General features: G+C 35.4%; 2 protein-coding genes across 6 annotated transcripts in view; one reads left to right on the top strand and one right to left on the bottom strand.

The window, feature by feature from the left end:
- Positions 1-15254, top strand: part of LOC105387160 (hemicentin-2) — a 210069-nt gene that overhangs the window by 61104 nt on the left and 133711 nt on the right. The gene's annotated exons all lie outside the window — the stretch shown is intronic.
- LOC119690648 (synaptic vesicle glycoprotein 2A) overlaps positions 9417-15254 on the bottom strand; it is a 34060-nt gene continuing 28222 nt past the window's right edge. For all 4 annotated transcript variants that reach the window (XM_048627745.1, XM_048627748.1, XM_048627747.1 and 1 more), the window contains 7 exons: positions 14935-15119; positions 13779-13960; positions 13158-13329; positions 12031-12122; positions 11469-11651; positions 9992-10119; positions 9417-9581 (listed from right to left, as the gene is read on the bottom strand). In XM_048627745.1, coding sequence (XP_048483702.1) covers positions 9538-9581; positions 9992-10119; positions 11469-11651; positions 12031-12122; positions 13158-13329; positions 13779-13960; positions 14935-15119 — 986 coding nt within the window. In that variant the 3' untranslated portion in view covers positions 9417-9537. The remainder of the gene's footprint in view (positions 9582-9991; positions 10120-11468; positions 11652-12030; positions 12123-13157; positions 13330-13778; positions 13961-14934; positions 15120-15254) is intronic.

The following is a 15254-nucleotide window of genomic DNA, read 5'->3' as shown; positions in this document are numbered from 1 at the left end:
AAAACATGTAAAAGTCGTGCCTCCATGCTGACGTCATTGAATCGACGCATGACGCTACTGAAAAAGATAAAAATTACGCATTAATTATGATGTTATTTTAACAGATAATTTTCTTAATATTGTGCAATAGTGTGACTATTTTTAGTTTACGCTCATACAGTCTGTCGGTGGTACAATTCCACTGGATTATGTAGTCTATAGAATTTGTAATTTAGAACACCCTAATCCCACACAGTTAAATTCAAAATAATTTTAAAAAGTTTCTAAGTTATTTTTTGTTTTATATGACTGAAACTAATTTCAGTCATTTTTTTTTTAATTTATTAGGGACAACATACATTATGTAACGTATATATATAAAAAGAGTAATTTGGTGTACAATCCACAGATTAAGTTTTTAAATACAATTGCAAGTACTTACAAAGAGTGACTAAATTAAACACAAATATTAAACACTAAACAGCCCAGGGGAAAGGACGGGGAGGGGGAGAGGAAAGAGGAAAGAGGATAGAAGTGATATTTAAGTAGTATGTGTGTAAGAGTGACAACATGTGTAAGTTATTGAGTGTTGCGGTTATATATTTCTTATAACAATAGGGAGGGATATTCTAAGTAAATAGACTTTTTAGTTTGCTTATGATGTTAATTTTTTAACTTAAAAAGCAATCCTCATTTACTTCATTAGTTAATTATCAAAGAAGCGATCAAGCTAGTTCGCACTATAAAAGTGAAAATTATGATCGCTTAATTCATGAAGTGAAGATAGTTCGACGCTCCATTGAAATACTTTGGCAAAGAACGGGTCATTAAAACTGCGAACCGATCAGTTTTATGGCATCATTTGAGAAGATAATGGACAAAGATTCAGAGGAAATATTTCGAATTAGCTTCACAGTTTTCTTTTGTTTTTATTTCGCAACAAATTTTAATTTGGTTCCGTGTTAAGTAGTTTTATAAACAAGCAATAACTCAATAGATTTTCGAGAAAATGCAAAGTTTATAAGATTCTTTAACCGACTATGAAAGAAGGAGGTTCTCATTTCGTCTGTATGTATGTTTTTTTATAATAAGAGGAACAATTTGCAAGCAGAATGGCGGCAGCCTGAAACAGTATAAAAGTAGCACGTAATTAACGCGCCTCAAACAGCATAAACCTAGTACGTAACGTTGACTATCAGAAGCTGATGGAGTGCTAGAGACCACTGAGAATAAATAGAGTCCTAGAGACAAATAGAAATAGGGCATGCCCCGTTTTTAGCTTCACTGAGCAAATACTTATCCATATTTTTCAGAGTACCTAAAACACGTTTCGACAGGTTGTGTATTCAGGCCTTTCACTTTCATCTTTTAATTATTTTGAGTGTACTAGGAAATTCGTAGGTGTGTGGACGGCAGAGCAGATACAGTCAGCAAAAGAGTAATGTAACGCAAACGCTTTATGAGCACTGACGGATAATAAGTGTCAGGAAAAGTCATATAATGAAATTAAATACATTAGGTGGAACTTCACCAAACACTAAACGTATTTAGTCGTCTGTCAAACATGTCAATGATTACAAAATGTACAGTGCCACAAACTTATCTGTTCCGGTGTCAGTTAACTAAATTGGTCCATATCTCATTATTTACTAATAAATTATACATTTATATAGATTAGATGGGTTTATTAAAACAGCAAGGGTAAATTACCATTACAGGAAAACATAACATCTTAAAGAATGAAGAAATATTAGACATTTACGTGAGCTCTCACCGGAACAGATAAGTTTGTGGCACTATATTTAAAATTTGATACGTTTGGCGTTTGTGGCCAGACAAACACAACCACAACAAAAAACAAGGCATATAAATCTCTTTTGCTAGCTGTACCTATAATTTCATTCCTGAGGAATTATAAAAATTTATAACAACAGATGAAAATGTTATGTTTTTATTTTTTGGTGTTGTAATATATTTTGAGTAAATGAAATAACACCGCTATAATCTATAGTTATTAAAATCTATTGTGTAATTACGGTATGTTTAGTACTTATTTAATAAAATGTAAAAATGTGACGGTAAGTATGAATAAATTTCTGTTTTGTTACCATTCTTGGGGCCTAAATAATTAATTTAAACTTTAGGTATTCTCTCAATTTAAAGTATTTAAAGGAAAGCCACAGTCTTCTTAAATGACATTATCAAGGGAAAAAAGTCCTATATTCTTTAGAAATCAGTTAAAAATCCAATAATGTCTCGGTTTTGTTACCACATTCAACAAATCAAGAATAATTTTTAATGCCTGAGGCGTAATTTAAACAACAACACATTTATAACTTTTACATAGGTTGGGGAATAACTAATATTAAATAATTAGAACCAAAAATATTATAAAAGTAAAGAGTTTTAGACAAAATAGTACAAAATCTTCGAACAGAATTCAGGGACAGCTACTAAATGGACGGTAACAAAATTGTTGGGCTTGGTTTACATGACACCAGCACAAAATTTGAACATGATAAATTTAGAACATGAACCCAATTTTACATGAAATTCACTTTAAACATCTTAATAATAGAGTTTAACTCTAAATTGGGTTATATCGCTCGAAAAACCACATTTATAACAAAAAAAACAATAAATATACAGTCATAGCAATCCAACTTCCGTTATTAAAGTCGCCATGTAAACCTGTCGATTTTGTTACTTTTTCGTTCCATCTATATGTTACCGTACCCTCAGTAACAAAACCGAAGTAACAAAACACGCCCACCTAACCTTTGAAAAAATATATGAGCCGTTCAGTTACTAGCAGTGATAAACCAAATAGCACAATTTGTTTAGCATTAACCATGCCTTTTTATATTAATTTATCGTAAGAAATGAGTCATTAAATAATTGATTACGGTAGTAACAAACCTGACGACAAATTTGGTCACAGTTCGACCGGTAATAAAGACAGTCTCACTGAGCTACCCACGGAGGCCTTTTTAATTTTTTTAAGCCGGCAATGTCTAAGATCTTAGTATTGCCATATTTTAAAAATTAAAAATAAGCATTTGGTAAATTTTCTATAGGAAAAAATGCGGTAACAAAACCGACATTTCCGGAAGTATCAAAATCAGGGCAGAAATTGTTTTCGATTTAAAAATATAAAACGGCTATTATTCGCACTTTTAATGATGTCAAACTATAGTTATTTAGTAGATTTTCCGTAAAAACCACTCCAAAAGTTCGGCTACTTAAGAATTTTTTGAATAAATTGAGCTTCAAGTTTCATTTTATGCCGGGGACAGGGCAAAATGGTGGGTGGTGACTTATTAAAATATTTTTGAAAAATTCAGTTTAATCAGGATTTAAATATATTTTAGTTTAAAATAAAGTCAATAAGTTATATTTGCAGTTAAAAGGCATTTTTTACCAATATAAGGAAAGAAATGCCTGCAAATAAATAAAGAAGTTGAGGGACATGCCAAAATGGCCGTTGTTATAAATTTTTATAATTCCTCTCCTACCTATAATTTCTGTGAAAGGTTCAGTGTGGCGAGTGTGAGTTTACATAATTAAGGTAACATACAACACAATGAATTGCCTCTACCGGGAACCTTACATGAAACTTATGAGTAATTAGCCTTTAACAGAGCGAGCTTCGCATCGCCTTTAAAAGGGTTCCCGTCCCGTGGGATAAAATGTACCTAGTCTGTGATAAAATGTGTTCTCAGAAGGGCTAGCACAGGGCGCATTTAAGACGTGACAAAAGTTTTGCATCGCATTCACTCACATCGCGTAGCCACAAGTGCGAGCGCGTTGGCGAACTTTTGTCACGTCTTAATAGCGCGCCGTGCTACAGGGCCAGGAATAATGTTTAAGTTTTTTATGAAGTTATTGTTGCAATCTTCATAAAACTAAACAATTGATGGGTTCCTATCGAACACATAATATGAACCGCTCCTCTCGATTTATGTTATGATTACCTTCACATCTAACATTAGCCGTTACATTGGCATGGCATGATGAATAATATAATAATTTTATTTATCTATTATGTTATGTTTAGTATTAACGTTAACAATGAGCACAATGGGCAATCTTATAAACAAACCGTTAATGACGGCAAGTTGGTTTCTTTGACACTACCAGTATGTAGTTATCTTTTCGTTCATTTGGAAGCTAGAAAATCGTGTTTAATTAATTAAGATTTCATATTTCCGGTCAATGCTGGCTAAACAACATCAAGACTTACAAAAAAACCCGAGATTGGAATTGATTGGATCTTCATCACAATAAATAGAAGAAGATGATAAAGTGCGTTCCAGACTGGTTGGAGACATCCTAGTCATGTTACGTCCAACAACAAACCTTTTCGTGTACTATGCTTGTGTGATGATAGCTTATTGTACCTACATGTGTGAGGGGTCGCAGCTATTGCGTGAACTTTATCATCCAGGATATTCTGTGGCCCACGCTCAGTTGTGCCCCGAAAGAGGGCGCTCCATGCGGCTTATGATGCTCATCTGTTCTGCCCCCTCCCACTTCCACCGTCGTCTCGCCATCCGCCTCACCTGGGGCTACAAAGCCAACCGACGCGACTTAGCTGTAGCCTTCCTTCTTGGACAAACGGAATCTTACAGAATCAACCAACTAATCGACCAAGAAGACAAGCTATGGGGTGACGTCATCCGCGGACAGTTCATAGATACTTACAGTAACATGACGCTGAAGACGCTATCGCTGCTGGACTGGGTCAGCGCTTACTGTCAGCTGGTGCCTCGAATCCTGAAGGTAGATGACGATGTGTTTATCAACGTGCCAAAATTGCTGGATTTTATTACAGCTCAGGCCGATTCGGTTTGGACGATTTGGGGGAATGTCCGTTCGACCTACAGTCCTAATCGTGGGCGTGGTTCGAAGTATTATGTGTCAAAGGTTATTTACCCCTCAAATGAGTATCCTCCGTTTGCAAGTGGCCCTGCCTACCTGATGACTAGTGACGTGGCACAGGCGCTGCGCACGGCTGCATACTTTGAGCGGTACTTTCCTCTTGAAGACGTGTTCTTCACGGGTCTGCTCGCTCAAAAACTGCTCATCCGTAGGCAGCATGCGCCAGAGTTTGCGTATTCCAGACTCCAGGAGCCTGATGTGTTTAGACATATTTCTATTCATGGCGTTAGTTATTTGAAGCAGTTCTACTGGTGGAACAAACTGTTCACGTAGAACGAGGGTTTCAATTATTGGTAATAATTAATGTATCAATACTTATTTACCTATTTTCATGAACAAAAATGAATTACTACATATTTTACTCATCTCTGAACATAAGAATGGCCATTCCCTCTGCATTGAAAGAAAATACTAAAAGAGTGCATATTCCAATAGATTTAAAATAAAATAATAATACAATGCACGATTCGTGTTGTTTCATACACAATAAGTAAGTATAAAGAAATCACAGTTCATCAACGCCACCCACATCTCGCCCAACACCCATGTCAACATAAAAGTGACTAAGTAAAATATTCATGCACTGAACAAAGACTAAAGTTCAGTAACAGCATTAAGTTGGAACGCGGGAGGTCTACAGCTAAATTTAATTTTGTGTGCAAACTGCGCTCGTCGACAGAGTTGCGTTCAAAATCTCATCACCTCATGGTCGTGGGACTCACGAACTGGAATTAAATGTAGTGTGCCACCGACAAAATATTAGGTTTCTGAACGTGGGCTCTGGCGGTGCAGCATAGCAAACTTTGACGTTTGTTTTAGTTAGTTCGACTGTAGGCACTTAAGGTTATGACCACGTTATGACGTATGATTGTGATTGTTTCTAGTGTAATAATGGTATCTCGTACTCTATACTATAATATATCTTTATGTAAGATATTTCAGTTATTTTATTATTAATTTTTATTATACATTTTGTTTCCTATACTATTATTTCGATGACCAGAGTGTGCAGAACCTGAAACGATTCATGAAACCTATTAACCAATTAACTGTTTTCCCCAAAACTGTAAGTGAAACGTAAACGAAAAATTCTGCGCATTAAAAATAATTATTCATTTTCATTTATTGAATTATAGGTATGAATTAATACATAAAAAACAAGCTTAAAGATACTACAATAACCCTCGCAGGATTGTGCGCAGCACCTTCATTCTGCGTTATTAATTTATAAACAACTAGCTGTTCCCGCGCGCTTCGCTTCGCCTTAAAAAGTTTTCCCGTGGTAATTCCGGGATAAAAAGTAGCCTATGTTCTTTCCCAGGATCTAGACCATATGTATACCAAATTTCGTTCAAATCCGTTTAGTAGTTTTGGCGTGAAAGAGTAACAGACAGACAGACAGACACAGTTACTTTCGCATTTATAATATAAGTTAGGATTATAGCTGTTTCCGCGCGCTTCGCTTCGCCTTAAAAAGTTTTCCCGTGGGAATTCCGGGATAAAAATTAGCGTATGTTCTTTCCCAGGGTCTAAACCGTATGTATACCAAATTTCATTCAAATCGGTTCAGTAGTTTTGGCGTGAAAGAGTAACAGACAGACAGACAGACAGACACAGTTACTTTCGCATTTATAATATTAGTTAGGATTAGGATTAGTTAGGATTGACAACTTGTATCTATTAGTAGGTAGGTATCTATTTGAAAGTGAGTATAACATATGATTTTAATGAAGCATTACATCCCCTAACGTTCATTGAATAATTTGTAAATACATAAATGTTTCACATAACGGCTCTGGAAAATGTGTTATAACTATTATACCTTTAAAACTCATAAGTGCGTCTAGCAACACCCGCTTTTGAAAAAGCACTGCTCTAAGTTACTTTAACTCTTAAGAGAATAACTTGCTGAGGCTTTGTCGGACACGAAGTAACTGTACTTCCTCTACATTGTGGTCTTGCTGAAGTTTTCTATTGTGTTGTGGTTGTTTACGCTTATAAATGTGTTCTTGGGCGACGGCATTAGCTGAGCCGGTTCTCTTTTGGTATGCTTTGAGTAGGGTCTTGTGATATCTTCAATAAATGTTCATAATGCTTCGATAGTGTTTTTTTTTAATAATTCTGAATGTGAATGTTTAAAATTATTCACTTAATAATATCTATATAAATACCTATATTACAGTATGATGATGATGAAGTTACAGAGCAAGAAATATATTAATTTCCAATGGCTACCAAAAATGCCTCAATGAAAGCACCCGGCGCTCTCTTCACAAAACTATTTACCTGCAAAAAGAACTCCGACAAAGATCCAGTTAGCCAAATCTATTTACCCAATCGTAGGTACAGCATCCGGGCCATTGGAAATCAAATAACGTTCATACAATCAGGTCTAAATTGGACACACGCTAAAGGAGCAAAGCTAGGGTCCAATTACGTGGTACCGATGGGTCTCACGACTCTCGGGCCCATTTGACTCCTTTGTACATCTTCTAGTGGGAAGTGGAACCGTGCTTCTGACTCAGTAAGAGCGAAACGGGACACCGCTGCATTGTAAGGCGGCGTAAAGTCGCAATGCATTTGTGGATTTTCAACTTTTATGTTGTTCGATTAGATTATAACAAGCAATCTCTACCGGAATGTATTATAGAGATACAGTGAGAGTGGCAATAGCACCAAATTACTCATAAATGTATAGCGCATGAGAATAATATATTATTGCCGACTGATAACATAAATATCACAAATTTTAAAGGAAAAGTTTAAAAACCGGCCAAGTGCGAGTCGGGCTCGCGCACAAAGGGTTCCGTAGCAGCAAATATAATAAACATTACAGTTAAATCAACCTATCTCAAAAACTATAAGAGATACTTTGATCAAACCAAAAATCGTTGAAAGAGTTAATTAGCATGCATCACCTCTATTTTTTTTAGAATTTTATACCCCGTAGTTATAAAAATAGAGGGGGGGGGACATACTTTTTACGACTTTGAGAGCTGATATCTCAAAAACCGTTCACTTTAAGAAAAATGTTTTTTAGAAAACTTTATATCATTTTAAAAGACCTTTCCATTGATACCCCACACGGGTATGTACATCGAAAAAAAAAATTTCATCCCTCAGTTACATGTATGGGGGGCCCCACCCCCAATTCTTTTTTTTACTATTTAGTGTCATATTTTTGTAGCGGTTCATACAACACATATTCCCATCAAATTTCATCACTGTAGTACTTATAGTTTCCGAGTAAATCGGCTGTGACAGACGGACAGACGGACAGACGGACAGACGGACATGACGAAACTATAAGGGTTCCGTTTTTGCCATTTTGGCTACGGAACCCTAAAAAATGAGCCATTTGTTGACGGCATTTTGAAGGTGAAACTTTTTCATTGCTCGCCAGTCAAGTTAACTCATATGGTATAGTTATAGTATAATTACCGTTAAACTATTACGTTTTCTTCTGTCATCTGCAAACGTTTCCTATAAAAAATAAAAATATAGTTTTCATTGACGGTACAGAAGTACTAGAGCGTGGAATCGAGCTACACGAGGGGATTTTGTCTGTATTTAATAGAAAACTGGCAGAATTGCGTCCATTTACTCGCATAAAATCAGAACACACTTGAGCCCAGTTAGTTTCGTTATTTATTTAATAATTATATTAACCCGCCAGTGCTCGCGTCAAATTTCGTAACACAAACAGTCGCATGTGGGTCTTTTAGACCCGAAAGTAAATTGATCTATTTTCTCGAAAAAAAAAGAAAATTTAGATATTATTGTACATCAAACGTAAGGTTAGTAATAAATCTATATTCAAATCAAAATTATTTATGAATTAATAGATAAAAAAATATGTTATGACAGTTTCAAAAGTACTATGCTTCATGTTCTTATTTATCTACATAGGAACACAAATTAAACAGCTTATTTTTATTAATTTTATATTTATCAATTAAAAAAACTTAGTTTTATCTGAACTAATAACCATTCTTCTCAGTAACAAAAAAATAATTAACTTTTTATATAAAAAAATAATCAACAATCAGCTTTCAAAGTTAACATAAATTTACATACAAAATTACTTCTTCCTTGTATTGATTAAGTATATAATTAGGTATTTTCTTCGGTATTTTCACATATTCGGATTACAATTAATGCATAAAAATGCAGTGTGATCTCTACAAAGATCGACTAAAAGGTTACGTGACTTTTCTGAAAAGAAAAAATAATAAAATAAAAAAAATATCAAAAAAATTATACTGACACAAAGCGTCGCTCATGGGTTGAAAAGACCCATACTCACTTTGAATGTCAATCCTGTCCAAGTGCCGCAAGCAATCTGGTCGGGGTGGGGAGTGCGGCTAGCCTATATGGTAACTTAATTAAAGGTACTAGGCACGCCAATTAGTAATATCAAATATTTTAAAAGTTATCGAGGTATAAATAGAGTGCTGGGTCTTTTCGACCCACGCGCGACTATCCGCGGGTTAAATTACTTATTAAAATAAAATCTCAAACATAAACATTCATGTTTTACCATGAGTTTTGCATTTTGTACATATTGTCAATGAAACTTTGTAAATCCCACATTGTTCATAAAAATAATTATGACTATTATGTTTTCTTCTCTGGTAGGAACACTGCCAATGCCGTGAGCACTGCAAATAAAAGTAACAATGGTTACTAATGACGAAAAAAAAAAACACATAGGTACAGTCCAACTATAAAGTCGTGAAAACGGAAGTGGATCCTGGCTAATTGTTTAAGGTCGTATTTAATAGATGTGTTATATTTGTTAAAGGACAAATCCGTTAAAATCCATAATCAATCGGATTTACGGAATACATTTTAAATAAAGTATTTAAAATGTATGTAAAAGTAAGCAAATAACTGATGATCATAAAAAGTCTTAGCAAAATCGCACTCTTTGAAGTCAGGACTTTATAGTTTGTTCTGATATACAGAACAAAAGATTATTTTTTACGTTAGATTGCAGATTACTATTCTTTTGCCTATGTTATTATCTGCTATCTATAACAAGTAGGTATATCTTTTCCATTAAACTTACCGCACATAATAGCTGCCATTGAGTAGAAAGGTATAATGCATCCCATGTCCAGTAATATTGGGAATGCCACGTTACTTATCAAGGTGCCAATTCTTCCAACCATCATCAGTATGGATATTGCTAGAGTCCTGTGAAAATAATATAACTTTTAATGAATGAACACCATCATCATCTACCCGTAACCATTCACTGCTGGACATAGGCCTCATCTAAGGAGCTTCACAAAACCGTATCCTCATACATCCACTACCGACCATCTGTCTAAGGTCGCCGGCCCAGCCACCGGAGGGCGTCCCACGCTCCACTTTTCTGATTGTGGTAACGATTGAACACCATATTATTATCAGTGTTGCGACCATGAACACAGATCGGAAGATTCGATCTGAATCCATTAAACGTCAATCCTATGAGATTTTTAATCACGCTACTCTACTAAACGCTGACAAAATGTCAAATACGTACTATGAAAAAATACTCTAGCACCTATAGCGTACCTACACGTTGATCCGTTGAAATTGTTTGTGACAGGGACTCTGTACTAAGTATAACTTTAGCTTTAACATGAGTGAGTAAGCCTACACATGCAATTCTAAATCACAGATGTGTATTTGACACATTGACACGACATGTTGTGGGAAATTCTCAGGAATTTGGAGAGTGCACAGTAATTCCATTAAATAGAGTAAACCGGCTGCAGGAACTATAGTTCATTGCAAATGGACTAAACAAAACGTCAAATTAAGGTATTGGCTAATAGTGACATTTAATTTTGAATACCGACCAATGGGCAAGGTAGGCTTAGACTCAGAATCTGACAATTTAGTATCTGAGAAAAAAAAACAACTTTAGACAGTCGCTTAACTTTCCCATGTGTGCTGGTGATGTTAATGGATAATACCTCTATGTCTCCAATGTACCTCTGTTGTCTAAAGTTTCAACTTTAACTTGATTCATGTGTTATGGTAATATATTTCCAACAATATTCTAACTTGACGCTGAATATAATGTATTATTATGCTGACTATTGCTTCATGTTATTCTAACTTTGGCTTTAATGTGCTAATTCTAAACTTTAGCAAAGCACCTGAGTTCTGGTAGCTAAATTTGCGCCGTTTTCAGAGGAAATGCTTTCTGAACTTTTGTGGGTAGTTTATATTTGAATACTTTACGCAATTTAAGACTGAAAGCCTGGTTTTAATACTACTACTATTAATAACTAATACTTAATACTAATATTTACTACTATACAGATGGGGTCAAGATCGGCAATTCACCGAATACAAAATTAACACCGAATAATAAATTTTATCACGTGCCTAAAACTGAATTATACGTGGATACACACAATTCAAACCTATTGCACTTTTATTCTCCGTCTACACTTACGAGCAATGAAAAAGGTCCAGTGCCATATGGTATGACAATAACAGCAGGTGGAAATTTTTCATAGCTCGTGAGTGTATAAACAATAACGCACCGTACACTTGTTGGAAACAACTCGATAAGCGTTGCTTGTAGCAGTCCGATCATCAGCTGGGATATCGCCGCGAAAGTCGCGAATAAGGCTACGATGACAGGCTTCGAGTTGGCATGGCGGAGCCCTAGCACCACCGCCACCGTTAATAGTCCAGCACAGAACAGAAGACACTTCTTGCCGACCCTGTAGAAGAAAATGTTGTAAAAAAAAATGAGGTTGTTACGCAGGTGAAATAAAAAACTATATGATATGAATGAAATACTTATTACACTCACGGGCAATGAAAAGGTTCCACTGAGAAATTCACCAATTTACTCCTAAACGGAAAAGGCTAGCTTAATGACTTCTTCTGCAACATTGAAGTATATTTAACAGAGCATCAGGATATTACCAACTAAAAACGATAAAATTTTGTTCCAATTTTATATTGAAACTTTGAAAAAATTGGGGTCTTTTGGTGTCGGAATTTTGTGAGTGGAACTTTTTCATTACCCGGGAGTGTATTATACGGTCGAATCTTAACTTATCTCTTAAAGCGGTGTCTTCTAGACAACCGTCTCACCTGTTGACGAGCACGCCGCTGACGAGGTACGGCACGAGGCACACCAGCCCCAGAATGATTACGTTCACGTACGTCTCTATGCCGCTCACTTTCTGATGGAAAGAAAGAATGTTTAACAAATTAATAACTTCTCCTGAATCTGGATCTTGACAAAAGGGGACTAGTTTTGGGGAAACAATCAATGGATGACAGACCCGACATGTGACGCTCACAGAAAATACCTGCTTATGGTCTCAGGACCGATAGCAAGTGGCCATTAAATAAGAAAAAAAAATAAAAAAAATTAATAACTTATCCTACGTTAAATAAAAATAATATGAGCATATGGTGTCGGCATTTTGTGAGAGGAACTATTGCATTGCTCGTGAGTGTATAGCTTTATTTTGTGTACCTACTTACAGACACGCTACGAAAATAAATACTGTTTTATAGGTATATCTTACTCAATGGTTTAATAGTACCTAGTAGGTATTATATTTTTATTTTTTTCTCGTTTTGTATTAGTACTAGTCCTGGAAAACATAATAATTTTTATTTAAACATGACAGATCGTTAAAATAATCCTACGCAACTTTAATACGAGTATTGATAATATATTTTCCTCATACTGTATATTCACAGAGTATTTTAAAAGTGCTATGTTTTGATAATTCGTGAAAAAATCATGTTTCCATTCTAAAGGTCACGTAGCTGCGTAGGTGGCCAACTAATTTAAAGTTTCAATACAGAAGCCAAAAAAGTTATTCATAAAAAAACAGAGAACGGTTTTACTAAACCGATCCAACAGTAAAAATCAATGAAAATTTGTATGAAGCAGAGCAGTGCAATGACCCACCATACATATTCGCGTTTACTTGCCACTACTCGACCGGTAAAAACTCGGATCCCGCATGCAGGTAACTTCAACCATTCTTTCAGCATGTTTGTCTAGTACAGGTTGATAGTTTGTTGAAATCTATAATAAATGTTTACGCTTTCTCGCATAAGTGGCGCCCCTAGCGGAAACTATCATGGAACTTTTGACAGATATACTTAATAATTGTACTTATGCAAATGACAGAAGAAAACGTAATCTTTTTTCGTAAGTTTTTTTTCTGTAAGTACTAGAGGCTCTGTATCCTACTTACCCCAGAGCAAGTGTTGACAGCTCCATCGGTGCTATTTAGTGCTGTCTCCCTCAGCCCCGCGGTGTACGCATCTAGCCTCTCGCACAGATCTTGAGACACGTTGTTGTAACCCCTTTCAGAGTGCTCTATGATTGTAGACAATTGCGGGAACCACATCCTTATGACGTTGTACCTATGAGCGTATTGCTTGGTTAGTAGGAATCATTTTCGTTGTAGCTACAGGTAAATTAAACAACGTAATGTCTCTAATATATACCTACAGTTGCGAGTACTTTTGTTTTAATAGACTAGTTGTATTTGAATCGTTAAGCTGCTGTATGTACAAATTTAGCAACTATGTTTATTATTACGAGTGTTATTATTAGAGTAGGTACGATACAACATTAAGAATAAAATTTTATAAGTATAAAGTAAGAAAACTTGGCTTATCTCAAAAATTTATGATAAGTGGACCCTATTTCGAGGATATCTAAAATCATTTACATTATAGTTATACAGGTTGTCCCAAAAGGTTACGTACCTGGGAAGAGGCAACCCTTGTGACTACTGACCCGCTGAGTCACCCCCTTTCGGCTTAGTATACCCTTTTTGCAACACCCTGTATAGTTGCTACAAACTCACATGGACATGCAAAAGAAGATCATACAGCAGATATGGACGAGATGGCCGAATAGTGGTCTCCGATACAGCTGCTTCATGTTATGGAGTCCTTGTACTATTTGGTATTTTATACTCTTCTGTTCTGGATGGTCAGCTGTGTAGCTGGTTTCCAGGTCTGCTTGGTTTTTCCAGAGGTTTCGGTGCTAGAAATACATACACCATAGTAAAATTCACATACCTACAAATACAATAACACCTAAGAATTAAGAGGTTGAGGACATAAACTTAGTACGCCAGTAAATACTAACCCCCTTATTCATAAAAAAACTTACTGGACGCTTTAGCTATTGAACTGTTCTGTCACTCTCTGACAGAGAAAAAAATGTTCTTTGACAGAGAGGGACAAAACAGTTCATTAGCTAAAGCGTCCAGTAAGTTTTTTATGAATAAGGGGGTAAGTCTAATATGGTTGAGGATGAGGCTGAGGTTTAATGTTTTATGACACTGTCCTGTAACATTGAGTATGAATGTCATGTTATACCCACACAGTCAAACCAAAAAGTAGATAAACAAAATGTTGCAAAAGTGGTAAAGTCAGCCGAAATTAAGGTGCCTGAAAAATTGTAAAATAAGTATTTCTGGATTTTTTATCTGGGATTCGAACCCAATACTGTTGTTTAAATCAGTTAGTTCATTACTATGCTATAGACACTTAAATAGGTATATAACTTAAACGGTCCATAATAATAAAGCAGTTATATCAGTATATTTCCGAGTTCAGTTAAACAATAAAATTAAATTTACGAACAAAGTTCTAAAATTAATTAATTAAGTCGAGTAATATCCGTGTCAAATGAAGTTAATATTCGGATGAACAAGTTTTGAACCAACAATAAATTGCTTGTTTATATAACGAGCTGCCTATTTGATATCTGGAAGTAATAAAATAACTTGTAATTTACAAATTAATACCCAAAAAATATGAAAATTTAAAGATTGTTTTTTTAAATATTTCTTTAGGTCATAGGTAATGTTACCCCGAGTATTCTGAGCCACATTTTATCAAAATCGGCTTAGCCGTCCAAAATTTATGCAACTTATAGTGTTGAATGTAGGGGGTTTTAACGTTAGTTAGGTTATTATTATTAATAATTATGTAAGTAAAAAAAATACTTACCGGAAACGTGTCAGCGGACTTGCCCGTATTAGTCGTGTACATAAGGGTCAAAACATCCCGGGCCTCCTTGTATTTCTTCCTCGTTAGAAGGTATTTTGGTGTTTCGGGTAAAATCCCGTAGAGAATCGTCGCCGACAGTGACCATAGAGAACACGCGAAGAGGTAAAAATTCCAATTGTGGAACACTGCAAATAAATAATTCAACTAAGTATAAACACAGATACAGTTTAGTTTGGGATAGGCCTACACCCAGCAGTGGACTGCTATAGGCTGATGATGATGATGATGACAGTTTAATTTAAAATTAGGTATGTTTAAAG

The sequence above is a fragment of the Plutella xylostella genome, chromosome 19 (assembly GCF_932276165.1).
Source record: "Plutella xylostella chromosome 19, ilPluXylo3.1, whole genome shotgun sequence".
In the NCBI taxonomy this organism is placed as follows: Eukaryota; Metazoa; Arthropoda; class Insecta; order Lepidoptera; family Plutellidae; genus Plutella; species Plutella xylostella.
The sequence above is the reverse complement of the archived record's forward strand: the minus strand, read 5'-3'. Positions and strand labels throughout refer to the sequence as shown.